At 36.3% G+C, this 27,219-nt stretch overlaps 2 protein-coding genes across 8 annotated transcripts in view; one reads left to right on the top strand and one right to left on the bottom strand.

Annotated features, from left to right (window-relative positions):
* Positions 1–6: 6 nt before the first annotated feature.
* On the top strand, positions 7–26,168 carry DIS3 (DIS3 homolog, exosome endoribonuclease and 3'-5' exoribonuclease). 3 transcript variants are annotated; one of them, XM_012442861.3, is made up of 21 exons: positions 7–450; positions 703–770; positions 3,373–3,566; positions 4,253–4,326; positions 5,680–5,847; positions 6,394–6,558; positions 7,718–7,831; positions 7,966–8,103; positions 8,944–9,090; positions 9,497–9,613; positions 9,868–9,969; positions 10,906–10,970; positions 11,059–11,143; positions 13,109–13,236; positions 15,906–15,992; positions 18,424–18,580; positions 19,874–20,088; positions 20,204–20,372; positions 20,500–20,658; positions 21,370–21,492; positions 22,004–26,168. In XM_012442861.3, the coding sequence occupies exons 1-21, from the start codon at positions 223–225 to the stop codon at positions 22,088–22,090; spliced, it is 2,790 nt and encodes a 929-aa protein (XP_012298284.2). In that variant the 5' UTR covers positions 7–222; the 3' UTR covers positions 22,091–26,168. The 3 variants fall into 3 exon arrangements, with proteins under 3 accessions (XP_012298284.2, XP_012298282.2, XP_064225167.1); XM_012442859.3 differs by lacking the exon at positions 703–770 and adding an exon at positions 1,058–1,215 and having other exon boundaries at positions 8–450; XM_064369097.1 differs by lacking the exon at positions 7–450 and adding an exon at positions 1,058–1,215 and having other exon boundaries at positions 735–770.
* The window catches only part of BORA (BORA aurora kinase A activator), a 33,712-nt gene continuing 32,646 nt past the window's right edge, over positions 26,154–27,219 (bottom strand). For all 5 annotated transcript variants that reach the window (XM_064369098.1, XM_021667175.2, XM_064369099.1 and 2 more), the window contains one exon: positions 26,154–27,197. In XM_064369098.1, the coding sequence (XP_064225168.1) occupies positions 27,132–27,197 (66 nt within the window). In that variant the 3' untranslated portion in view covers positions 26,154–27,131. The remainder of the gene's footprint in view (positions 27,198–27,219) is intronic.

The raw sequence follows: 27,219 nt of genomic DNA, 5'->3' as shown, positions 1-27,219 counted from the left end.
TGGCTACGGACCCTGCCTTGCCGCCCCTCCTCACTCTCGCCCAATCCCCGCGGCCGTCAGAGAGCCAACCAATGTATTTCTCGGCGTTTTCCCGCGAGAAGTGTTACTAATATCCAGGAGCGGGAAGCGGAGAATCTCCGGGTGAGGCGTCGTTGTATTCTAGCTTGACGCCTTTTGCCGGAAGAGCACTGCTGGGGTTGGGATTCTGCGCGGCGAGACAAGATGCTCAAGTCCAAGACGTTCTTAAAAAAGACCCGGGCGGGCGGCGTGATGAAGATCGTGCGCGAGCATTACCTGCGAGACGACATAGGCTGCGGTGCGGCCGGGTGCACAGCGTGTGGCGGGGCGCACGAGGGGCCGGCCTTGGAGCCGCAGCCCCAGGACCTGGCAAGCAGCCTCTGCCCGCAGCCACACTACTTGCTGCCTGACACTAACGTGTTACTCCACCAGGTGCGTGGGCGGGCGAACCGCGGACACTGCTGCCCCACCGGGACAAGGGGGTGAGACAGATAGGGAAAGTGACGCCCAGGGAGGCGGGTCTTTGGCAGTGTCCCATACCTAGGGAGAGGCAAACCCCCTGGGGATCCAAGCTTCTTGTTCCCCAGGCCGAGGTTCTTTTCCTTGTGCTTAAAAAAATTTAGTTCTTGGAGTCGTATTTTAGACACGTTATTTTTCTAACTCCTGGTGTCTCTTCTGCCTTAGATTGTAAGTGCCTGGAGGCCGGGGACCTGGGCTTCTGTGGCCTCCAGCCTGCGACTCCCAGGCAGCTTGTAAGTGCCTACGAACAAAAACTATGTGGGCCAACCTATTTCTTTATTAATACCCTTAATTCTACGAAGTTTCGTGATTGGTCTGTTTAAGTGTGCTTTTTTAATAGATCTGAAGGGTTTAATGACTTGTCTCGTTTTCTGTAGCCACATAGCTCGTTGGCTTAACTTAGTTTTTTTTAAAACATAAAGAAAGTATTGATGCCCAACATAAAACAGGATTTTATGTTTGACAGAAGCAATTTACAAATGAATATAGGAAAAATTGACTTTATTTTTCCTTTTTTAAGATTGATGTTCTTGAGGACCCTGCCATCAGGAATGTAATTGTGCTACAAACAGTTCTTCAAGAAGTGAGAAATCGCAGTGCCCCCGTATATAAACGTATCCGAGATGTGACTAATAACCAAGAGAAGCATTTCTATACTTTCACTAATGAGCACCATAGGTAGGAGAAATATTATGTTAAATATCAGAAAACCACAGGATTAGCTAAACTGGGGAGAGGGTTCCTGGGACTAAATTGTGATCTTGTCAAAAGTTAAGTGATAGATTTCATACCTTATTTGATTCTTACATGCCTGTGCAGAAGATAATGCTAAGTGGATCGCCCTAAGGTCACACAGGCACTGGTGGGCTCAAGCCTGGAACCAATGTCTGCTGACTCCTGGACTACAGTAGGTACTTTTATTTCGAAAATGTTTTCATTTTAAATTGGTTTTAGCATGAGTTGGACCGTAGAATCTTGGAAGATGAGATTTGCCTAGGTTCCTGGAATACCATATTATGTGAACAACTAACAGAGGGTAATAAAATGTATGAGTTTGTGAAGGGGAGGTTTAAAAATAGAAAGTAAATTTATTCTTCATGGTCTTTTCAAAAGTTTTAATACTGTGTAACTGATTACGTTGAGCAAGATTAGGTTAAGGAATAGAATTCTTTGTTATGTTTTCAGATTCAAGACCTTTGAACTTAATGTGTGGTCTCAGAACATATGATATTGCCTATTATGTTATAATACATAAATAATCTATGGTGGGTGTTTATGGTACCTTTATTAGCTTAGATCTGGGTTTCTCAATCTTGCGATTATAGATATTTTAGACTGAATAATTTTTTTTGTGGTGGGAAAGCTGTTTTATACATTGTAGGATGTTTAGCAGCATCCCTGGCCTCTACCCACTCCTTCTAAGCAGCAGTCACCACCCCTTACCCACACCACCACCGTCACTGACTTGTAATGATGCAAAATTCCCGGGGGGGTCGGGGTGGGGGTGAATTCACTGGATTGAGAACCATTGGATTAAGAGTGTAGAATTCTGGTAATGAAATTCCGTCAGATTATGCAAATTTTTTAAATCCTTAATTTCTCAAATTTCTTGATTCTTATATCTCAAACTTCAATGTTCTTGTAAAGAATACCAGTAAAGCCCTTGTAGACTTCTTATTCCTAGTACCTCCTTGAAATCTGGAAAGAGAAATATACTTGTTTTTCAGTGCAGAAAGACCCAAGTTTAAAACCAATTCAGAAATTTATGACTCTGTCTTTCACTGATAAGCTTAAAGCACTAGCACCTGGGCATAGTGGCTCATGTCTGTAATCCTGGCACTTTGGGAGGTCGAGATAGGCAGATCATTTGAGGCCAGGAGTTCCAGACCAGCCTAGCTAACATGGAAAAACCTGTCTCTTAAAAATACAAAAATTAGCCAGTTGTAGTGGTGCATGCCTCTAGTCCTAGCTGGTTGGAAGGATCACTTGAAGCTGGGAGGCAGAGGTTGCAGTGAGCTGAAATCATGCCACTGCACTTCAGCCTGAGCTACAGAGCAAGACTATCTCAGTTTAAAAAAAAAAAAGCATTAGCAAGTACATTCGATGATGGGGAATAAAATAATTCTAAAACTATTCATGTAAGTCAATTGAATCTATTATTAAGTACTGCAAGCTATTGTGCTGAACTTTGCTGTTGTACTTAAATCTGGCTTTGACATACAGGTTTAAAGAAATAGATAAATGTGTTGACATATTTGGGAGTTTAGATAGAAAAAATATATAATCATATCTATTAATGTAGCTGACTTTTCAGTCTCTACATGGCTTTAGCCATTTATTTATTGTTTACCATGGATAATTTATATGCATTATTTATTAATGATGGTAGAATTCTGATTATTAATGATCTAATTTTACTATTAGTAGCTTTTAGGAATTGCTGCTAACCTACAGAATGAATGAAATCTGATTATCAGACCTGTGAAATTTTATTATAATTTGTTTCAACAAACTATTTAGTGTCTCAACCTAAAGTATAAGTTCTGATCTTGAATTTTTCTTTTTAGGAAAAAAAAATTGTATTGGCCTTTTTCTTCTCCCATTAATAACATAATTTTCTACTTTTCCAAGCAAATTATTTTCTTAGAAACTTAACTATAAGAATTCTGATTTATTCTCTTCTCTGAGATGTACATTTGAATACATTCAAAAGAAAAGATAACCATTGACTTTTTCTAGTTTAGTGGTTGTTAAAGATTTATGTGCTAAGAGTTTTCACATATCCTTGTTTCTATTGATTTCCTTTTATTTTGTTTGTTTTTTCTTTACATTTAGAGAAACCTATGTAGAACAAGAAAAGGGAGAAAATGCTAATGACAGGAATGATAGAGCTATTCGAGTAGCAGCAAAATGGTACAATGAACATTTGAAGAAAATGTCAACAGACAACCAGCTGCAGGTTATCTTCATAACAAATGACAGGAAAAACAAAGAGAAAGCTGTAGAAGAGGGAATACCAGCTTTTACTTGTAAGTCTACATGTAGAAGTACTTAGTGCGTTTTTGCAAATGCTTGTAAAAATAATCCTCGGGCCTGCGGTCAGATGTTCACTTTACCATTTAGTATTTTCATAGTCCTATATAACTTCATGTGATATTTTTGTATAAATTTCACATAATTTTTAAGCTAAGTATGTTGTGGTGCCCAATGACTGTTAATTTTCACCTGTTTAGAACTGATTTAGCAGTGAAAGCTCATAAATATACTGGAACCCCTGCCTCTGCTTAGGGATAATCACATCAACAGTTCTTTGAGTTTTGTTTTTTAAATAAATTGAGGCCAGGTGCTGTAATCCCAACACTTTGGGAGGTCAGGGCAAGAGGCTTGCTTGAGACCAGGAGTTTAAGACCAGTCTGGGCAACATAGCAAGACTGTGTCTCTACAGGAAAAAAAAAAAAAAGCCATGCTTGGTAGTGTGTGACTATAGTCCCGGCTACTTGGGAGGCTAAGGTAGGAAGATAGCTTGAGCCCAGGGATTCTAGGTTGTAGTGATGTATAATTGAGCCACTGCACTCTAGCCTGAGAGACTGAGTGAGACTCTGTCTCTTAATGAATGAAAGAATGACATGTATACTGTCACAAACAAGACTATCCATTTTTTTTTCATATCTAAGGAAAAGGCACTGTCAAAAACAACATAAACTTATTTTTTCAGGTGAAGAATATGTAAAGAGCCTAACTGCTAACCCTGAACTCATAGATCGTCTTGCTTGTTTGTCTGAAGAAGGGGTATGTTTTTGTTTTATTTTGTTTTTGAAAAGTAAAAGTATTAAAATAGCCACTTTGGGATATTAGGGATATAGTTACGAAATTTAAAAATTGGAATGTCTGTAGGTAAGCTGGATTCGGAATAGTTGCTGTGTTATAAACAAGAGTGGATGTAATAGGCTTATTGAAATGCCATTCCTAAAAGAGTTAACTTTATGAAATAGATGCATTCTCAGTAACCTGAGTAGGGCCTGGCACATGATAGCACTATTTGGTTGAGAAAAAAATGAATAGAATCCATGGCTGATTTGTGAATAAGGAGTAGCTGTTTGACCAATAAAGAAGTGGCAGGCACTGCAGACAGAGGAAAGAAGAGGGAGGTGAGTGTCCAGATAGTAAGGACCTAGAATTTGTTCTGTAGGTATAAAGATCTCCCTGAAGGAGAAGATAGAGGAAAAGATCTCCCTGCTATGAAGAGAAGATAGAGGAAAGGATTCCGAGAGCCCTTCATTATATGTCAGGCTAAGAAACAGTAAGGGTATATGAATGTGGATTGGTAGAACAGGAGAAAATCATCAGAAATGGTATTTATTTGTAAGACCACTCTCATGTCAGTGTGTAAGATCATGCATTTTATCCAGGAAAGATCAGAGGCGGAAAGGTGAGTAAAGGAGTCATTGCAATAGCTGATGTGAGAAGGACTGCTAAGGAAATAAATTCTAAGCCTTCATTTTCTTATATATAAATATGTAATGTTTAGCGATAATGACTTCGTAGTATTGTTATAAGGATCAAATAAAATGATAACTGTAGCATCAATGCAATTTCCATCTCAGTGCCTGGCACATAGCTATGTTAAATATAATTGGTAGCCCTTGTTATAGAAATAGGTTTTAAGTGATAGGACATTGTACATAAATCTGGTCTTTACATTTCACTCATCCTTTCTTACCTTTAAGATACTTTATGAAACCAAAAGGAAATGAGAAGATAAATGTTGGGTTTGATTTTTGAAATACAGATTTAAGATTGCCCTAATATGTAGCCACTTAGTTATATGTGGCTATATAAATTTAATACATATTAAAAATTCAGTTTCTTGGTGTTACTGTCTGTCTTTCAAGTACCCAAGAGAAACCCAAGAGAAACTTGTGCATAGTGGCTACCACATTAGAGATCACAAAATGAATACTTCCTTCATCATAGGAAGTTGGTTCTGTTAGCACTGGTCTATAAAAAACACTGCTATAGTTTGTCATATTCAGAATTGTGTGTACTATAATGTAGATTTCAAAAATTATTTGATATTAATACTAGTTGTGTATTCAGTGAACAGACTTATTAGCTACATCTGTTGGTCTGCTTATTTCATAGAATGAAATAGAAAGTGGAAAAATAATATTTTCAGAGCATCTTCCCTTAAGTAAGCTACAGCAAGGCATAAAATCTGGTACATACCTTCAAGGAACATTTAGAGCCAGCAGGGAAAATTACTTAGAAGCTACTGTGTGGATTCATGGCGACAATGAAGAAAATAAAGAGGCAAGTATATACATAAATTCCTTATACACTAAAATAAAGATGCTATTTTATATATTATGACCAGTTAATGGTAAATGCTATTTGCATAGCACATGAGGCTTCACATACTTTAAAGCAAATAGTAACCCTTTCTTTTTTTCTTCTGCAGTGCTCGCTATTTGTCAGGTTTTTTAAATCTTTGTGCATGGCATTTCATTTAATATTCAATCCAACCTATAAAAAGTAGGTAGTGTACTCTTATTTGACCAATCAGGATCTTGAGATTTAGAGAGTATAAATAGTTGTCCCAAGGTCTCTTGGTACCATTGTAAGTTATGGTGGAGCCATGAACACAACCTGTGATTTCTGACTCATGTTTTTTCTGCCTGATGTTGAGAAATTAAGGTTGTGGAATTAGGGACACTATAGAGAAAGAAAATCTATAAAGGAGAAATAGAGATTTCATAGAGACATTCAGAGTGTATGTAAATATCTTTTCGATGATCTTCCCATTTTTATATTGCATTAAAATGTGTTTGGGTACATGCCCTCTATTGTTTTAAACAGATAATCTTACAGGGACTTAAACATTTAAACAGAGCTATTCATGAAGATATTGTGGCTGTGGAGCTTCTCCCAAAGAGTCAGTGGGTAGCACCGTCTTCTGTGGTTTTACATGATGAAGGTCAAAATGAAGATGATGTGGAGAAAGAAGAAGAGAGAGAACAAATGGTATGAATCTAAGCAGGTTTTTTGTTTTGTTTTGTCCGCATAGCTTTGTATTATTAGTTATGTGTCAGCTTTGGAAAAAAACAAGTTTCATTGCTTTCAGAATTATTGCATAAAATTATAGTTCTGTACATTTAATACATATCATACACAGTTTTTTTCTCTTCTATATAGTTTTCTTTTATTGTCTTAATTTGCTCAAATAAATGGGTTTAAATGCAAACAGACTGTTAATACGAGTAGGAAACTGAAAATCTATGACATTCAAGTATGTGATTTGACTTAATGAGGTTTAAGTAAATCAAATTTAAAGTTTTCTGAAATGCTTTAATGTTTTAGGAAAAGTGCTAGAAAATGCTTTAGAAAAGGCTTTAGGTAAAATTCCTTTAACATAATAGATGTATTTCTGGGTCATTGTATTTGTGCAACTTCTCTGTTACCATATTTATTATGAAGAGAATAATTTCAGTTATTTCTTATGAGCTAAGTCTACTTGATATGACCTGTTTATTTCTATATTTTATAATTACAATAATATTATAAGTAGTTGGAATACATATAACAGTTTTTGTATTCTTTTTCCGTTATTTATATTCATTGCTCTGGAGTCTCACTGTGAAATTATCCATGGAGAGTCCAGGCCTTTGGATAGTGTTAAGAGGTGAAATACCATAAGAACTTTTGTTATTTCTAATAGCAGATACTCTTTATTTGGGATTTTATTTTGTATAAGGAAGAACCTTTAAAGATACATTACTTTTTAAATGAATTAATAAACAAAGGTCCAAAGGAAACTAGTCACCATACCACGTAGCTAATTTGTGCAAACCAGTACTGGAAACCTGGTCTAATTCCCAGACCTGTGTATATTTTAGTTGGTAAATCCTCATGTTAAACCTGTACAGTGTTGAATTCTGACATATGTATTCAGTTATATTTATTTATTTTTGCTTTGTGATTGTCTTGTAGTGCGTTATTACCACAATGTCTGTGGTTTGGTTTGGCATGTTCTTGTCTAGAATTTTGAAACATCAACATTCTGTAGTCTTATGTCATAATTTACTGCCTGAGTAGATTAGTATCCATGTATGCATTTTGATTTTGAAAGGAAACAGCCTCACTAAGAGGAATATAACTGAACATTTTTATTTTTATATCACAGCTTAAGACTGCTGTAAGTGAGAAAATGTTAAAGCCTACAGGTAGAGTTGTAGGAATAATAAAAAGGAATTGGAGACCATATTGTGGCATGCTTTCCAAGTCTGACATTAAGGAGGTGAGTAAAGAGCATTACTGTGTAATAAAGAAATGATACACAATACATGATACACATGTAACAGAACTTATAGCCTTTCTTTTGCTTCCAGCCTCAGATTTTTTTGTAAGATCTTTATTTCTAATTTTTGCTAGTCAAGAAGGCATCTCTTTACACCTGCTGATAAGAGAATCCCTCGAATTCGCATAGAAACCAGACAGGCTTCTACATTAGAAGGACGGAGAATTATTGTTGCTATTGATGGTTGGCCCAGAAATTCCAGATACCCAAATGTAAGCTTAAAGTATTAATTTTATTTGGGGATGTTTAATTAAAATTTTGTGAATACTATTCTGCTTTTAATAAAAATAGAATCTGCTTTTATGTAGAATTTGTACTGAAATTTAAGGCTATTTCACAAAGTGATTTGTAAGTAGCACGTCTACTTTGAAAATTAATTTTATGAAATTCCAGAGTAAATCATTTGGTTACTGTAATGTAAATTTCTTTTTTTTTGAGAGTCTTACTCTGTTGCCCTGGCTGGAGTGCAGTGGTGCAATGTCGGCTCACTGCAACCTCCACCTCCCAAGTTCAAGTGATTCTGTGTCTCTGCTTCCTGATTAGGGGGACTACAGGTGTGCGCTACCTCACCCAGCTAATTTTTAGTAGAGATGAAGTTTCGCCATGTTGGCCAGGCTGGTCTTGAATTCCTGGCCTCAAGTGATCCAGCCATCTCAGCCCTCCCAAACTGCTGAGATTACAAGCGTGAGCCACTGTGCCTGGCCTCTTTTATGTAAATTTTTAAACCAATAACTTTTATTGATCATGACTATGACAAGTGAGTTCTAGACAGATTCTAATAAACAAATTTTGAAACTATTATATTGGAAGCACAACTTAAACTTGAACTTTAATAAGAAATAGATGCTTTAGGATATAAGAACTGGACCCTTATGAAGTCTCCATCATAAATCAGTTAAGAGGTCTTGTCTATACCAAAGGGTGATTTTTCAGAAGTCATTATGGGAATATTTAGGAATACTGAGATGATATGTAAATACTGAAGGATTTAATATGATAAGATGTAAATTTGCTATAAAATAGGCCTTCCTAATAGTGCCTCTTGGTTTCAGGGACACTTTGTGAAAAATTTAGGCGATGTTGGAGAGAAAGAGACTGAAACAGAAGTTTTGTTACTTGAACATGATGTTCCACATCAGCCTTTTTCACAGGCTGTTCTTAGTTTTCTGCCAAAGATGCCCTGGAGCATTACTGAAAAGGTAAGTTGAAAGTAATATGTAGTGACGTTATAAATTATTATTTCCTCCCAAGTTTTAATTTCTGTGTTTTTAAATATGTAGACACCATAGGCCCTTTTTTCCTGCATTTAGTTAGGTATTGCATTCTTAGGAATTACAGAAGTCATTTGCTTCTTCATTGAAAGATAAGTTTTTCTGTGGAGCAGACACTTCCACATGTTAAATGTTTCAAAGGTAAGGAAACCACTAGTTATAAATCATATGTGGTGTCTCTCTGCTCCAGTGCAGGAAAAAGAAATGTGGTTGTCATCAAGAAAATACAGCTAAATTGTTTTTGTATACATCTTACTGATTTCACAAGAGCTATTAATATGTTTTAGTTGTGCTTTGGAAGTAATTTATTTGTTTGCAATCTTATGTCTTCTAGGACATGAAAAACCGAGAAGACCTGAGGCATCTGTGTATTTGTAGTGTGGACCCACCAGGATGTACTGATATAGATGATGCTCTGCATTGTAGAGAACTCGAGAATGGAAATTTGGAGGTATTCATATGTAATAATATTTTTACCTAAATATAGTTCTGTTCCGAGTTCATTTTCTTTTGACCTAGATTTTTGGCTAATTACTGTTGTGAAGTATAATTATAGCTGCAGACTAACGACCATGTGTCAGAAGTTGAAATGGTAGAGGTGACTGAGTCTTTTTAAAATTTAGCTAAATTTTATCTTACTAAAACTCCATTGGTACATTTGCCCAATCAAGCATATTGACATCCTTTTGTTTTTACCTTTTTTAGGTTGGTGTTCATATTGCTGATGTGAGCCATTTTATTAGGCCAGGAAATGCCTTGGATCAAGAATCAGCCAGAAGAGGAACAACTGTGTATCTTTGTGAAAAGGTAAATACACTGAATTTAAAAATTTAACAATTATGGACACTTACAGATTCTTAAACAGCCATGAATTAACTAAGAAAATACATGGAATAAGATGGCTTTAAATCACTAAATATGTTGCAAATTTTTATTATCAAGTGGTTCAGATAACAAAGTATTGTGGGCCAGGCACGGTGGCTCTCGCCTGTAATCCCAGCACTTTGGGAGGCCGAGGCAGGCAGATCACCTGAGCATGGGGGTTCGGGACCAGCCTGACCAACACAGAGAAAAATACAGAATTAGTTGGACATGGTGGCACAAGCCTGTAATCCCAGCTACTCCGGAGTCTGAGGCAAGAGGATGGCTTGAACGTGGGAGGCGGAGGTTGCCGTGAGCCGAGAATGTGCCGATGTACTCCAGCCTGGGCAACAAGGGCGAAACTCCATCTCGAAAACAAACAAAAAAACAAAGTATTGTGAAAGTCAAGGGGAGGGTAACGCTTAGTCTGTTAGCGATTTATGCTTAAAGTTCTTCTGTATACTTTTTTCCAAAAATTTAGTTTCTCTTTTCTTTTTTTAGTATTTTAAAAACACCTTATAGTTTATATTAAGCATTGGAGAAAGGTCCAGTTATAGAGTATGTCAGCTATCAAGTATAAACTTGTTCGGGCCAGAGATTTAAAACTTTCAGAGGACAGCTAGGTTGTTAATGTAGAGGACTTAAACTTAGATTAATTGGCATGAAGTCCAGTTTTCCTTCATAGCTTTCCTTCTTTAACAATTTTGTATAAGTACTTTTATAGAAACATACCTTTCATTTGACCTTTTCTCAATTCTCCTATTTACAAAAATCAGAACACTCTTTTCTTTCCTTGTTTGATTAATGCTATTTGAGAGTAGAACCTCAAATAAATGTATGGATATAGCTAAGTAATCTGTGTTCTGTTTTTATGTTTCGCAGAGGATTGACATGGTTCCAGAGTTGCTTAGCTCTAATTTGTGTTCCTTAAAATGTGACGTTGACAGGTATTTCTACATAGTTTTTTCCCTTGAAGATATTGTATTTACTACTTTAACCTGATTCCTATTAAATACTCTATATTTTCCTTCATAGGCTGGCATTTTCATGTATTTGGGAAATGAATCACAGTGCTGAAATCTTAAAAACGAAGTTTACCAAAAGTGTTATTAATTCAAAGGTTAGTTTCATGACTGATCTCTAATGTTTAAACTTTTTGGTGCTTTTTTGAAAAAGGCTAAATAAACTTAAATTTTTGTAAAGATTCATGTATATGGGTATATGTACACACACATATAAAAATATTCATGTATTTGAAAAGATGTATAATTGTTTATATTTATTTAACCTAAAATAGAAAAAACATGTACTTATAAATGGCTGAGATACAAACATAGTCTGAAAAAATCCACAGCTGCAGGCACATGCTTACACACGTACAGATGCACTTAAATTTACACTAAAACTCATTTGGCCCTTTTGCTACCTACTCTCAAAGAAGAATGCAGAAAGCAGGTCTTACTGCCAGCTTTCTTTGACCCTTTCTATATTGCTAATACCGGGCCAAAATAACCAGCCCCAGCCCCAGTGCCATCACCTAAATTTGAGATTGCTGCCCACCGTTCAAGAAGTTTTCAATCAAGCTAGATGCTCTTTTGAACATGTAAAGTGGATATACAGATCAATGTATTTCAGTTTGGGTGGGAGGGGAAGAGTCTTTCTAGGCAGAAAAACAAGGGCTAGGTCTGTGCCCTCAGGATAGAGTGGAGGTATTGTTATAGCAAAGTTTAGAGGGTTTTCTTTTTCCCTAGTTATCTGCTTAATTCTTGATGTTATTCAGAAATTAGTTCACGTTGCAGTTGTCCTGTATTCAGAAGCTTACAAAGTGTATACACTTGAGAAAACCAACTAGTGGTTTTATGCCGTAACTGAAGAACCCTAGTAATTGACGTTGTTCCTACTTATAATTGGTTAGTGTTTTAAAACTTAGCATGTCCTCCTCTTCCTTCACATTTTCTTGCGGAAATGATGTTTAAGTCACTGTTGGATTTCAGTAGAACTAGCCTGAGATCGTGTATATTCAGAATGGAGCCGGTTGTCTTTCTTTTCCTTTTCCTTTTTTTGTACCTCTCCCAAGAATCCCTTCTGTTCTTTCTCATTTTGCTCTACATCTTTCTTCAAGGTTTGCCAAACCCCTTATCTTTTAATGATCTGGTTTTCAAACTTAACCTGTTTTTCTGGCCCTTTGGCATCCTTGCTGTTCTGCTAACTAGTGGTTGGAAAGAAAGCAGTGTTAGGCTGACAAATAGTCATGTGTGCATTATTTAAGCCGCCACAGTTTGTACTTTTAAATAAGAATGAGTTTTAATTCTTTAAGACTTGGTCAGTATAACAAAATTATATGAAAAAAAGCCTAGTTAACCTGGAACATACTCTTTCAGAGTGAAAACTCTTAGCCCTTAGTAGATGAGTTGGCTCTCCCTGAAATCTGACCTGACCTGCATTATCTAACTGTTATGCTCTCTCTTATTTTCACTTATGAAGCTACTCTTTAAAAATAAGTTTTTAAAAAAGGTGAATTTCTGTGAGAGAAATAGGAACAGAAGCAGTTATTTGTGTATTTGGGTTGTTTGTCATTGGGGATTACTTTAACTTTTTTCTACTGTGATTTGTCTGGTTTTTACAGGCTTAATTTTGGGCATTTATTAGATTTCCTCCAAAACATGATGTCTCGACTCCTGCAGTCTTAATTATTTGCAGGGGAGTAATGATCATCTGGAAAGGATTTCACATTTGTTATCAGAGAAAGTATTGATCTAACCTACCTTTGTGTTTTATTTTAGCATTATCTAGGTATTTATACAGTAACTGAAATATACAAGTAAAGTTTAAAATTCATTTGCTAACAACATTGCCATTTTACCTTTTAAAATATGTTTGTTTATATTGTATAATGCTTCAGGTAAGAATTAATGAACCAGAAATCATAGGTGTGAAGTATAAAGTAATGGCTAAGAATTTCTCTTTTGTTACTGATTTTAGGTTTTCTGAAATCATGAATTTTTTGTATGGAAGCAGGAGGACATATTACAAACCATTTTTCTATCATTTATGAGAATTATATAACATATAGTTTCTTTTTTAGGCATCTCTGACATACGCTGAAGCTCAGTTGAGAATTGATTCAGCAAACATTCGTGATGATATTACCACTAGTCTCCGTGGACTGAATAAACTAGCCAAAATTCTGAAGAAAAGAAGGATTGAAAAAGGGTATATTTTGTTTTTCATAGTATTAAGATAATCTTTATACTCTTTACATTGTTCAATCATGGGCAATGATAGAGACTCCTATTTCTTCTAGCTTCCTTTTATTTATTTATTTTGAGATGGAGTCTCACTCTGTCACCCAGGCTGGAGTGCAATGGTGCAATCTCGGCTCACTGCAACCTCTGCCTACCAGATTCAAGAGATTTTCCTGCCTCAGCCTCCCAAATAGCTGGGATTACAGGTGCCCACCACCACACCTGGCTAGTTCTTGTATTTTTAGTAGAGATGGGATTTCACCATGTTTGCAGGCTGGTCTTGAAATCCTGACCTCTGGCGATCCACCTGCCTCAGCCTCCCAAAATGCTGGGATTACAGGCGTGAGCCACCATGCCCAGCCTCTAGCTTCCTTTTAAATGTTAGCAATTTGATTCTGGACTGATGTTTGTTCAGGAGTTCCATCCTTGTAATTTGTTGTGCTAAAAATTATGTTTGAGTTAAATATTTTGAAGAAATTCTAGGACAAGAACTCCTAAAGACTTATACAGATTGTTTCTACTTTTAATTAGAAATGAGTTTCCAGATTGGACATTGGGTTTCAGAGGTTTAAATAAATGTAGATTAGGTCCTCCTTACACTTTAAGTTTTAAAGATTATTTAACTTAACCTCCTCATTTTTTTTAGACAATTAAAAGCTGCATAAAAGGAGTCCTCCCAAAGATCTGACTAGTAGCATTTATGAGTCTTTTAGCTGTTCTATCATGGCTTTTGCCTAACTACAAAAGGCATAAGGTATAGAGTATTAACTCAGACTTGTTGAAGGAAAGCAGTTAAAAGAAATTTGACTCCTAAAGACATCGTTGACTATCAGAGGAAACCAAGTACATGAACGTTCTAGATGTTGGGTCTCAGGATTCCCAAGTCCATCTAGGATAGGGTCACAAGCTGTCACTAAAGGTGTTTTTGTGGTGAGTGCAGATTGTACATTTGTGTCGTTTCATAAGATGTGCCTATTTAAATTCATTAAAATTAATAAAGTTAACAACTTAGTTCTTTAACCTATTAGCCATATTTCAAGTGCTCGATAGCCACGTGACTAATGACTATTGTATTGTACAGGGCACACATAGAACATTTCCATCACTGCAGAAAGTGCTGTTGGACAGTGTTTGAGTTAGTTACATTGAGCTATACCTATGTCTACTAACACCTCAGTTTTCAGGGGATTTTTTCATGTGATCTTAAATATGAAATTTGAAACTGAAAGGATTACTTGGGTATGCTAAAACCCAGGGGACGCTATTAAACTGGAGCAAAACTTTCACTCAAATCATCACTTAGATATAAGAAGAACTGGATTTTTTTGTGTGACACAAAATGCCACAAATTTTTTTTTTTAAAGCAATGTAAATAAAATGTAAATTGAAGCTGTATTTACTTTAGTGGTTTTAAAGTAAGAATTCACATTTGTAACACAGGATTTTAAAACTGGGAAAGATATTTTTTAATTTCAACAGTCTGTATTTTTTAGTTTGGTAAGTAGATGGTTGTCTACTGGTAAAACATCATTGAATCATTTTAGTCTTAGGGAGAATTGAAAAAACAATCAGAAAAAAAGCCATCTTTTGCCTTCTTAAAGTATTAATACTCCTGGGTAGACATAACATTTTAGGTGTTCTATGAGGAAAAATCAAAATGTGATAAGTATACCTTGCTTTTTATGTCAAAATACATTAATAAATAAATATCAGATCTGATGTAAAGCCTTATTTTAAGGGCACTACAAGGCAAGAAAGGATTTGAGATTCTCTTTCTAGTATGTATTCCTGCTATGGTTCTTTTAATACAGGTGAGGAATTGAGGAAGATAAGTACTTAGACTTAGTATTTCACTTAACTTGTTCCATGTCATCTTAATTTTTCTTCTCCCTTTTGATTATTCAAGGTTGCCAGACTCATTAAAAGTTTTAGTTTTAGGTTGATTTGGAGCTGAACTGATAAAAGTTGTATCAAGGTATAAGGAAACATTAGACTTGTCTTGCATTGTGGGAATTTACTTTCCAAAGGACAACTTGCCAGCTCATTAAATGAACTATGCGTGTAAAGCCCTGAGCGTGAATTATCTGACACTTAGCACTCAAATATTAATAATCATCACTACTTGTAACATATTAGTGATAGTAGGTTCTCAGTTTTTGCTCTGTTGGTTCAATCTTCGTGGAAGATACTTTTGAACTGTGGATCTTCTGGTATTACTAAGCTACCCGTGGCAGCTTCTTTTTTACCTGTCCTTATTGTCCCTTGCCTCAATGACTGTTTTCTGTAGTAAATTAAATACAGCTAATCCCCTTCTTTATTTGTAAAAGTGATTAAAAACCTGTGTAGCTCAGTAAAAACTCATTGTTTGGATACAGAAGATATATAAACCCTCAGAAGCACAGGGATTCAGATTTCCTTGTGTTGCTATCATCCTCTCTTGTTAAATGCATTTTTAAATCTCTAAAATACTAAGCTGTTTATTAAAATAGAAACATAAAACAGCAGATGGTCATAAAGCCTTCAGGAGAGCAACTCTTATGCACTTGCTGTAGTCATTGTCTTTTTTAAAGAATAATTTCTATAATTTTGTCTTATTGGCTTGCTTGACTATAATTTGTCTCTCTAATTTTTATTTAGGGCTTTGACTCTGTCTTCTCCTGAAGTTCGATTCCACATGGACAGTGAAACTCATGATCCTATAGATCTGCAGACCAAGGAACTTAGGTTTGTAATTTTTTTGATGGGCAGTAGATAAGATTTTTTTGTTTTAAATGTAATGTCGACTGTAAGTACAAATAATAAAAATATTTATATATCAACATAATGATTAGGGTCATGATTTTTACTTTTTTGGCTTATGGAAGAAAAGTAAATTTACGCTCAGTTTTTCTTATATAGAACTGGGTTTAGTAGCATAGTAAAAGAACTTTCCATTTGAATTTGTTTGCTTTGATGTGTAACGTATTAGAACTTACTAATAGTCGTTATAATAAGTAAAAAAAAGATGACCCTGATTAATTTCTTAAGTATTTAATATAGCATATACTGTAGTGCAGGGCTTCCCAGCCCCTGAGCTTGTGAGCATTACCACCTGAGCTTTGCCTTCTGTCACATCAGTGGCACTATTAGATTCTCATTGGATTACCAGCCCTACTGTAAACTGTGCATATGTGGGATCTAGGTTGTGGGCTTCTTATGAGAATCCAATGCCTGATGAAACCATCCCTCCCTCCCCTTGTCACATAGAAAAATTGTCTTCCATGAAACCAGTCCATGGTGCCAGAAAGATGGGGGCAGGATAGAATAATGAATAGTAGGATAGAATAATGGATAGTAAGATAGAAAAATGGATAGCAGGATACAACAATGGATACTAGAATAGAATGATGGTGAAGATTATGAGCTATGAAGTCAGATTCCCTAGGTTTGGATCCCTCTGCTGTCATTACTGTTATATTTCCAATTATTTAAAGTAGGTATTTGACCTCTCCTTGCCTCAATTTATTTTTCTATAAATTGCCTATGATTGATAATGGCACCTACCTCATAGGGTGCTATGAGGAATATACAGATATTAGCTATTTTTGTTTATTGATTTAGTTAAGATGATGTAAGAAACAATATTTTTTGTTAAATGAGTTTAGGCCTCTTTCTATGCTTCTTATTAAAGTTAATTCTGGAATTAAACATGCATATACTCTTTTCTAATAGATGACCAAGGGTTAAAAATTGGAATATACTCAAATTTCTTACTTAGAACCAATATGTGCTATACTGCTATTATAATATCTAAAAATCCCTTATAGGAGAACTTCTGTGTAAGTATGTCTAATGTTAATGCTAACAATGAGCTGAGTAGTAGGAGCTGTCATTGAGAAAAAGGTTGATATTAGCTTTGCCAAAGTAAAACATCACCTATTTCTTCTTACCAAGAAGAAGAAAGAATACATTTCTAAGATGTTGTCCCCATATGATTGGAGGTCTTTCTAATATTTTTTAAATGAATATACTTTGTCAAGAAGTTACAAGATGAAACTTGAATAAAAGTTAATAATATATGTTCAATGACTTGAGACACAGAAAGCACTATATCAACAGAAAATCGATCATTTACTAAACTAACCTAAAAATGTATATGAATAACTATATAGAGAATGACAGTAATATCAGATTGGTTAAGAGTTTTGAAGTCAGATTTTGTGGACTCAGATTCTCATATTGCTAATTACTCTCACCGTGAGCAAGAGAATAATGAGCATATCTTCAATTTTCTCATCTGTAAAACAGGGTGTATGTGTATGTGTCTGTGTCTCTGTGTGTGTGTTAAGGGTGGGTTGTACTTACAGCATAATCATAACCCATTTTAAGTATCCAAATTATCTATTATAAATATGATCTCTTCTTTTTAGTAATGTATTGTTGAAAACTTTGGTTTTTTAAGCCAAAATTGTATGACCTAAATAGCTTTTACTTCTTAGTAAACTTTATTGATTTATGATTAAATATATTTTGGACCATGTAAAATGAAGTGAAAATGTTTATTTTTGTTTTAAATGCAAATAGAGTAAGTAGTGAGGCTTCTGGTTTTGAGTGCAATTGTGTTGTTGTTTTTTGACACAGAGTCTTGCTCTGTCACCCAGGCTGTAGTGCAGTGATACGACCTCGGCTCACTGCAACCTCCACCTCCTGGGTTGAAGTGATTCTTACGCCTCAGCCTCTTTAGCTGGGACTATAAGCATGTGCCACTAGACCTGGCTAATTTTTTTGTATTTTTAGTATCATTGGGGTTTCACCATGTTGGACAGGCTGGTCTTGAACTCCTGGGGTCAAGTTCTTTGCCCACCTTGGCCTCCCAGAGTACTGGGATTACAGGTCTGAGCCACTGCACCTGGCTCAGTGCAATTTGTAAAGTCTCCTCTAGTATGTGAGATTTACTCATGCAGTAGATACATAATAAGAGATTGCTAGCAGAGTAACTGAGAGATGAAAGAATTGTAAGTTATTTAAAATACAAATGTACACACACATATGAATGTTTACATAGGAAATGCTCTTATTATCTTCTTGGTAACAAAGGTAGCCTGTGAAAAGATATGATATATAGAAGTCTCAAGTTCTCTTTTTTGTTGTTGTTTAATGCTTTTTCCATTGGCAGGGAAACAAATTCCATGGTCGAAGAATTTATGTTACTTGCCAATATCTCTGTTGCAAAAAAAATTCATGAGGAATTTTCTGAACATGCTCTGCTTCGAAAACATCCTGCTCCACCTCCATCAAATTATGAAATTCTTGTTAAGGCAGCCAGGTCAAGGGTAAGCTCCTATAGTTTGAAAAATCATCTATCTGTGTTTGATCTATCTGTTCTAAATAATTTCATATTCATATCTCCATAAAAGTTTTGTTGTTTAACATGACTATGCCAATAGTTGTTTTTCTTTATTTTTTTTTGAGACAGGTCTCACTGTGTCACTCAGACTGGAGTGCAGTGGCACGATCTTGGCTCACTGCACCCTCCATCTCTGGGTCTCAAGCCATCCTCCTGCCTCAGTCTCATGAGGAGCTGGGACTGCAGGCACACACCACCACGAGCAGCTAATTTTTTGTATTTTTTCTGGTAGAGATAGGTTTTCACTATGTTGCCCAGGCTGGTCTCAAACTCCTGGGGTCAAGTAATTATCCCACCTCAGCCTCCCAAAGTGCTGGGATTACAGGTGTGAGCCACTGCACTCAGCCTAATGTTTTTAAAAACCCTATGCTAAAGCCAGGTGTTTAGACTAAGATCTATTCAGCATCCTGGTCATATAAAACTCTTCCATGTTTCTTGGCTTTGTGCATGTTTTTTCTGTCTGTGTTGCTTCATGGCTCCTATGAACTGCCTCACTTTACAAATCATGTATTTTGTTTTTGTTTTTTTTTTTACTTCAACTCAGTTAAGTCCTTTCAATATCATGTCCCTAAGAAAGAAGTATATTTATTGCATAAATGGAAAAGAGGAAAATATAGAAAGGCCACCATTTTTTCAGCCCTGCATACCCGCTACCTCTTGTTAGTAGATTTTCATTTAGGGGTGCTTACTCCTTAGGTGACTATGGCTTATATTACTTTTCCATGGATTACCTAATTAGGCCCTCTCTTTCCCACCTAGAAGAGAGCTGGGAGCAGTAGTGTTGGACTGCAGGGCATTATTCTAACACGATGGTATTGGTTTCTGATTTTGGATCAGACCTTTATGGCATGCATGCATACCTACCTTCTCCATATTCACTGGAATTGAATCAGCTGCTCACTCCTCTGCTCCAAGGCTTATTCTGTAAATAGGGAATTTTCCTTCATTGTCTTATTTCTTCCAAAGACCTAAGAGAAGAGATGTATTTTTGACTCATCTCCATAGAGTAGAACAAAGCAGCCAAATTTGATGAATCAGAACATTGTTCTGAAAGAAGTGTAGTGACCAGTACAGTTTTGTTTCTGGCCATTACATCTACTTTGAAGGGAAGGAAAGTAACAAAAAGATGATGTTCGGTCAGATTGGTTTATTTTGAAGACATAATTATACTGACTTAGAAATGTTTAATATGGTGCTCTTCCCTCCTTTTTCTTTACAGAATTTGGAAATTAAGACTGATACAGCCAAGTCTTTGGCTGAGTCTTTGGATCAGGCCGAATCTCCTACGTTTCCATATCTAAACACTCTGTTAAGAATATTAGCCACTCGCTGTATGATGCAAGCTGTGTACTTCTGTTCTGGAATGGATAATGATTTTCATCACTATGGCTTAGCATCTCCAATATACACACATTTTACTTCACCCATCAGAAGGTATTAATTATTTCCTTACAAAATTAAAGATCATAGAAAATAGTTAATTTTGAATTTAAAAAGCACCTATTAATACCGACATACCACAGTTCTCATTTCTCCCTCATCTTTCTAGATACGCAGATGTCATTGTTCATCGGCTTTTGGCTGTGGCTATTGGGGCTGACTGTACTTACCCAGAGTTGACAGACAAACACAAGCTTGCAGATATATGTAAAAATCTCAATTACCGGCACAAAATGGCTCAATATGCCCAGCGTGCATCAGTGGCTTTTCATACCCAGGTATTTGCCTTCTGTTGGGACTGCTAGGAAAAATGAAGTTTTGTTCATTTTTTATTTAATTTCAATTTTTTTTGTTCATTTCAAAATATTTTACGACTATTTAAATAAGTTGTATGTTATTTTACAGCTATTTTTCAAAAGCAAAGGACTAGTAAGTGAAGAAGCCTATATTTTATTTGTAAGAAAGAACGCTATTGTGGTATTAATTCCAAAGTATGGTTTAGAAGGGACAGTCTTTTTTGAAGAAAAGGACAAACCAAACCCACGGCTTATTTATGATGATGAGGTACAGTATTTCTCATGTTTGTTTTCTTTTCTGGGGGGTACTTTTTCTTTGAGAGTTCATAAATGACAACCTATAAAGTATAAAATAAAATTATTTTTTGTACCCTGAAGAATTTATCCTGATCTCCAAATACATGCCAGAAAATCTCCATTTAATTTTGCCACCTAAGCTGTGGTTTTACTCACAGTTTGTCACCGCCATCTATCTACTCATATGCAGTTGTTGTCTTTGATTTCTTTCTTTTATACCATGTTAAGTTTTGCTCGACCAATAAAGGAATAAATGACTGTTGATGGCTCAGGGAAGGAACTTTTTTTAACTTACATTGTCTCTTATTTGACACACACTCACTGTTCTCCTTAGTAGAACTGCAGCTCTTAGAGAATAGTCGAACAATAAACTGGCCAAAACACCTTTGTGTTCCTCTACTAGACTAAAAATCTGCTATTTACTGGGGTGATTAATTAATCACCAAGATTTTAATGAATATATATATATTGGAATTACCTTAATGAAGGAGAAAGTATGCACATAAATAGGTCATTTTTACGTGAGACTACTAGGTTTGTGGCTTTTATGTCAAGCACCTAGATGCTTACTAATTTTTATATTTAAACTTTTAAATTACTATGTAAGATAAATTGTAAAGGATTAGAACAAAGCCTCAAATGTAAGGAAGCAATTAAGAATGATAAAATGTGTTTTGTTTAGATACCATCACTTAAAATAGAAGACACAGTGTTCCATGTATTTGATAAAGTGAAAGTGAAAATCATGTTAGACTCATCTAATCTTCAGCATCAGAAAATCCTAATGTCCCTGGTAGAACCACAGGTAAGGCCAAACTTAAAATTTCCATGTTGTGATGGAACGAACAGTACATATTTTGTCGAAGAGAGGGACATAGTTATTTCTGTTTAATGTTAACCCTGTAAGTGTTGTAGAAACCAAATATTTGCATAGCAAATCCTGTTTTCTCACTGATTTCCTTAGGCCATGGGATTCTAGATATCTGAGATTCTTTTCAGGTCTTTGGTAACCAAAATAAAAAGATCTTCCATTCTCCTGCCTAGTCTTTTCTCTCTAGAAGTTTTGAACTCTGCACTTTGAACATAAAGTGTAGATGTTTCACCTAAGATACTGGTTCTTAACCTTTGTACTTCCCCAACACACTTGAAACCTCTGATTCTGTCAATCACAGTGGCTCCCCATGTGGAAGACTGTATTACAGTTAAAAAAACTTCCCAAAAACATGCTTCTCACCTATTGGGACTATGTCTTTTACATTTTTGAACCACTGTTACTTTGTAAAGTAAATCACCTTGTTTCCCCCCATTTGCATTAGATACCAGGAATAAGCCTTCCTCCTGATGATATTTCAAACATGAATCTTAATGGACCAGAGAAAAAGAAGATGAAGCTTGAAAAATAGCTACATTCAAGAAAAGTCTTCAAAGACTGGTTTCCTTTTTAAAAGAAAAAAACTTGAGAGAACACCTCTAAGCCTAAGTGTGTGACATAGTTTGTTTCTTTTAAGTACATTTTAATGATTTCAGACATTTGCATTTTTATTGAACAGTTGACTGTATCTGTCCCATCATACTACTTTAGTTCTGGGTTGAATAGAATTATTTATGCAGAATAATTCAATTGAATATCCATCAGTTAAATATGGTCACAGGACAGCAACTTCAGGAATCTGTAAAGATCATGTAAACGGAGTGCTCATCTGCCCATGGAGGAGCAGATTAATTTTGTGTAAGTACTTTGATTACTTAATATTGGTAGGAAAAAACTTTCATTTTCCTACAGAGGAAAATAGAACAATTTTAGAAGCAAGGAACAATCTCCTAAATCTTGAAAGCTGTCAGTGTTGAGGATGTAATCTCCTTTGCCATCTTTAATTTACCTAACTTACACTAAGTGTACTCTCACTCCCTTTTGAAGCTTCCTGTATTTTATTAGTGGTCCTTGAACAACTGTGAATGTTTGGGAATTGGCAGGAAGGCAAGAAGTAGGATATTTTGACCTGACTGGAGAGATGGTTATATTTTTATTACCAGGTATAAGTGTAATCATTATTGTTGAACTTCAGCACCAATGTCTCTCCAGAATAAGACATTGGCATTCAAATGTCTATATCTTGTTACTTACAAAATAAAAGATAATTAATGGCTTTTAAATTGTAGTTATATCAGATTATATACACAAGGGGAACTGTATAAAGGTATAACAAAGGGAACAGATTAAGTATTAATAAAATTTGGTATGCCACACTACTTCCCTTGCTAATCACAGAGATTAGTAATGATTGAATTAATATCTTCAAGAATATTTTGGGATAGGGTTGCCTTAAAACATTTTACTTGGCTTATTCAATTTCTAAAGCCCTTTGAGTATGCCAGGTTCCACTCAAGTAGACTATCTCTGCCTTTGAGGAGCTTGCAGTATAGTGAGAAAAGACTGACACGTAAATCAGCAGTTATACTAAATATGTAGTCATTTAGGCACTCAATAAATGTTGAATAATTTTTCCAGTTTCCTATTACTGAGGAAAACCTCCATACATTTGAGGCAGAATTTGTGTCAGTTGGAGGAAGATAGACTTGAGTAGTCTTTGGTCCAATTAAAATGGGTAAGTGGCACTAACACAGTAGAGGAGAAGTCAACAAACGTTTTCTGTAAAGTGCCAGAACATTTTAGACTTTGTTGGCTGTGGTCTGTATTACAACTATAGTATACAACTCTGCTGTTGACAGTGTGTAAATAACCATATACAATATGTAAACAAATGAACATGGCTGTGTTCCAGCAAAACCTGATTTCTTAAGTTTCATAGTCACATGTCACCATGATAGGGATATGTTCTGAGAAATGTCACTTGGCAATTTTGTCCATGTGTGAACATCATGATGTGGTTACATAAACCTAGATGGTATACCCTACTATGGCATCCTATGTGGTATAGCCTACTGCTTCTAACCTACGAACCTGTATGGCATGTTACTGTACTGATTACTGTAGGCAGTTGTAACACAGTGCTAAGTATTTGAGTACCTAAACATATCTAAACATAGAAAAAGTACAGTAAAAATATAGATATAAAGTGGTACACCTATTTAGGACACTTGCCATGAACAGTTTGCAGGGCTGGAAGTTGGCTCTGTGTGAGTCAGTAAGTGGTTACTGCATGTGAAGGCCTAGGATGTTACTGTGCACTACTATAGACTTTTATCAACATTATACACTTAGGCTACATAAATAATTTCACCATGATGTTACCATGGCTGTGTCCCGAGGCAATAGGAATTTTTCAACTCCATTGTAATCTGGCAATAGGAAAATTTCAACTCCATCATATATGTGGTCCACTGTTGACCAAAAGTTATACAGCATGTCATTATAATTTTGATGTGTCACAAAACATTACTCATTTGATTCCCCCACCCCCACCAACCATTTAAAAGACTTTGCCAGCCAGGTGCAGTGGCTCACACCTGTAATCCTAGCACTTTGGGAGGCTGAGGTGGGTGGATCACCTGATGTCAGGAGTTCAAGACCAGCCTGGCAAACATGGCAAAACCCCATCTCTACTAAAAATACAGAAGTAGACAGGCATGGTGGCTAGCACTGTAATCCCAGTTATTCGAGAGGCTGAGGCAGATTTGCTTGACCCTGGAAGGCAGAGGTTGTAGTGAGCCGAGATCGTGCCACTGCACTCCAGCCTGAGCCACAGAGCAAGACTCTGTCTCAAAAAAAAAAAAAGGAAAAACTGCCTACAGGCCGTAGTTTACCTGCAATAGAGAACAATAGAGAAAAAGAGCAAGTAAGGCAGTGTGTGACTGGACTTTTTATCTTTCTAAGTTTGTTTTCTTGTGCTTCAGCTAATAGGTTTAATTCAAGGATACATCCCAACTGAGTAGTTCAAGATGATCAGAGACTTTGTTATTTTCCCCTAAGTCCTATTCAGTAATTTAAAATGTTTTGTTTCTAGTGCCAGTTCTTATGCTAAGCAGGTTACATAGAATATATTACTTAAAACTCAAAAAGCCCTGTTAGGCCAGGATTATTATCTCCATTTAACAGATGAGAAAATGGAGGCATATGGTCCATTCTCACACTGCTATGAAGAAATACCCCAAACTGGGTAATTTATAAAGGAAAGAGGTTTAATTGACTCAGTTCTGCATTGCTAGGAAGGCCTCAGGAAACTTACAATCATGGCAGAAGGCAAAGGAGAAGCAGGAACTCTTCTTCCTCACAGGGTAGCAGGACAAAGTGAGTGCAAGCAGGGGAAATGCCAGACACTTATAAAACCATCAGATCTCACGAGACTGGCTCATGATCACAGGCACAGCATGAGGAAACTGCCCTCACAATCCCGCCACCTCCACCTGGTCCCACCATTGACACTTGGGGATTGTTAAAATTCAAGGTTAGATTTGGGTGGGGACACAGCCACACCATATCAGCTCAGATCAGGTAGTGACAGAGTAGGGATTTGAATACAGGTTATAGGCACCATTTTATTTCTTAACTTGTGCTATTAAAAAAACTCGCCAGGGAGGTTTCTACCCTTAGTACTCAGAACTCCTTTTATGTATACCAGTTGTTTTTAGGTAAATTTATATTGAGTTTAATGTTGGGAATCCATGACCCCACACACTGGGTGCCAGAATGTAGGGATCCATGAGTTCCACATTGGGCACCAGAATGTAGGGAGCCAGCCCTACATCACTCGTGGGTACCGAGTTCAGTGGCGACAAAGGAATGAGAGAAAGATTGAGAGAGTGGGACCAGGGGGCCATCACTTACTATGGATGAGGCAGTGAAGGCCCTGAGCTCTGATCATCCACTCTATTTATTGGTTGCAATCACTTTGATCTACAGGGTAGGGGTGGAGTAATGGTGGGAGAGGGTGATGGTGGAGTGAATCAGTGAGCCAGAACTGAATCAATGAGCTGGAAATGGTGTATCATTCTAGAGATAACAGTGGCCGTTTGGGAGTTTCACAAAACAAGAACATGTGGTTATCTTTTAGCTTATTATCTATGTGCAGCTGGTCGAACACGGGCCTTACAAGGAGCCTACAAGTCTGGCTACATCATAGTGCTACAAAGGGGTTTTTACGTCCTTGAGCACAATGTTTATGGTAACAGAGCCGAAGTCACCCTGCTTCGGAACATGAGGCATGGAGAGGCCTTCCTCCTCAGGGGCCTCCTGCAGTTTGTTGTTCCTTGTTTATGTGTTACTCATAACCAATTTATGTAGGCACTCTGTAAGTCCTTTCTCCTTTGCTGCTTTTCCCAACAGTTTAACACTAATGTGATTAAAGACAACTTTCCAATGCAGTATCTGTAGCCATGGCCCCTAATGGCTAATGGCATTCATGGTTAGTGTGTTGACGATGAGCCAGGTACATAACGCGGCACATTTTCTGCAGGTCGGCAGTTAAGCTTTCAGGGAATGGTTAGAGAGGAAAGAAGAAAATGACACATTGATAACATAGGTCTTTATTTCCTAGGGCTACATATGCATTATTCCCTTTTAAATGAGACAGTTTTAAAGTTGATTTGTAAATACAAATACACATTCTTCAAAGATAGTATTTCCAAACATGTTATATACCCATCTGTTCTCAACATGATTATATGTTTTTTAAAAAAATGGTTGTATATATAACATACATATCAGAGCAGTGTTACTTCACAGGCCTACGCCTTACAGGAACTTCACTCTCCCAGTCCGTGTTTCCCTTGGTTCTCCCACATTCCTACCCATGTTTGAGCTGGAAAGGATGTCCCTACTCTAGGCATGAGGTATATTTTATTCTGGGAACCACACATTTGCCCCCATAGATAATACATCTGATGATATCACTTGTACTACCTATCTAGTATTTACATTTTTAAAGTTATTACTGGAACTAAGAATTTTCCTCACAGAGGTGAACAAACAGTTCAAGAACTAAAATTTCAAGAAACCTGTTTTTTTTTTTCCTGTATCTTTGGTACAAGTTAGTTTTATATCTAAGATTTTTTCACATGGGTTATAATTCATCTGTATGTTCAAGCTTTTATGTAAAAATATATAGTGCCTTCAGTTTCAACATAGTCTCACGTGTTCTCAGAACTGCTAAATTTAGTGCTATCAGTAAGGTTTAATAAGTAGTTCATTGACCCTGTATGATACGAGCATTCAGCTCCGTCATAATTTGTTGTTAAACACACCACTCAAGGTAAATATAAAAATATTTATTGATAAAAAAATAAACTTGTAATTCAGCAACCTGAAGTTCCAGGAGCATTTCTGTTGTTCCTATGTCAGTAAGCCCTTGATTTTTCACATTAAGGAGGGAAAGCTAAGCATGTTACTTGACGTAATTTTTTCCCAGTCACCATCACATTGATCCTGTGCACAAAGATATATGCAAGGAACTCTTAAGCTTAGTCTTTGTTTCTGACAGAGGTATTCTATGGACTGCTGCATTGAAAAGGACTTGCTGTTTTCATCCAACACCTCTGTGTTGTGTGGTCTTGCTGTGAAAAAGAAGATAAGAAC

This window comes from Aotus nancymaae, unplaced genomic scaffold (assembly GCF_030222135.1).
Source record: "Aotus nancymaae isolate 86718 unplaced genomic scaffold, 86718_ANA_hifiasm-v0.15.2.pri h1tg000088l, whole genome shotgun sequence".
Taxonomy (NCBI): Eukaryota; Metazoa; Chordata; class Mammalia; order Primates; family Aotidae; genus Aotus; species Aotus nancymaae.
The sequence above is the reverse complement of the archived record's forward strand: the minus strand, read 5'-3'. Positions and strand labels throughout refer to the sequence as shown.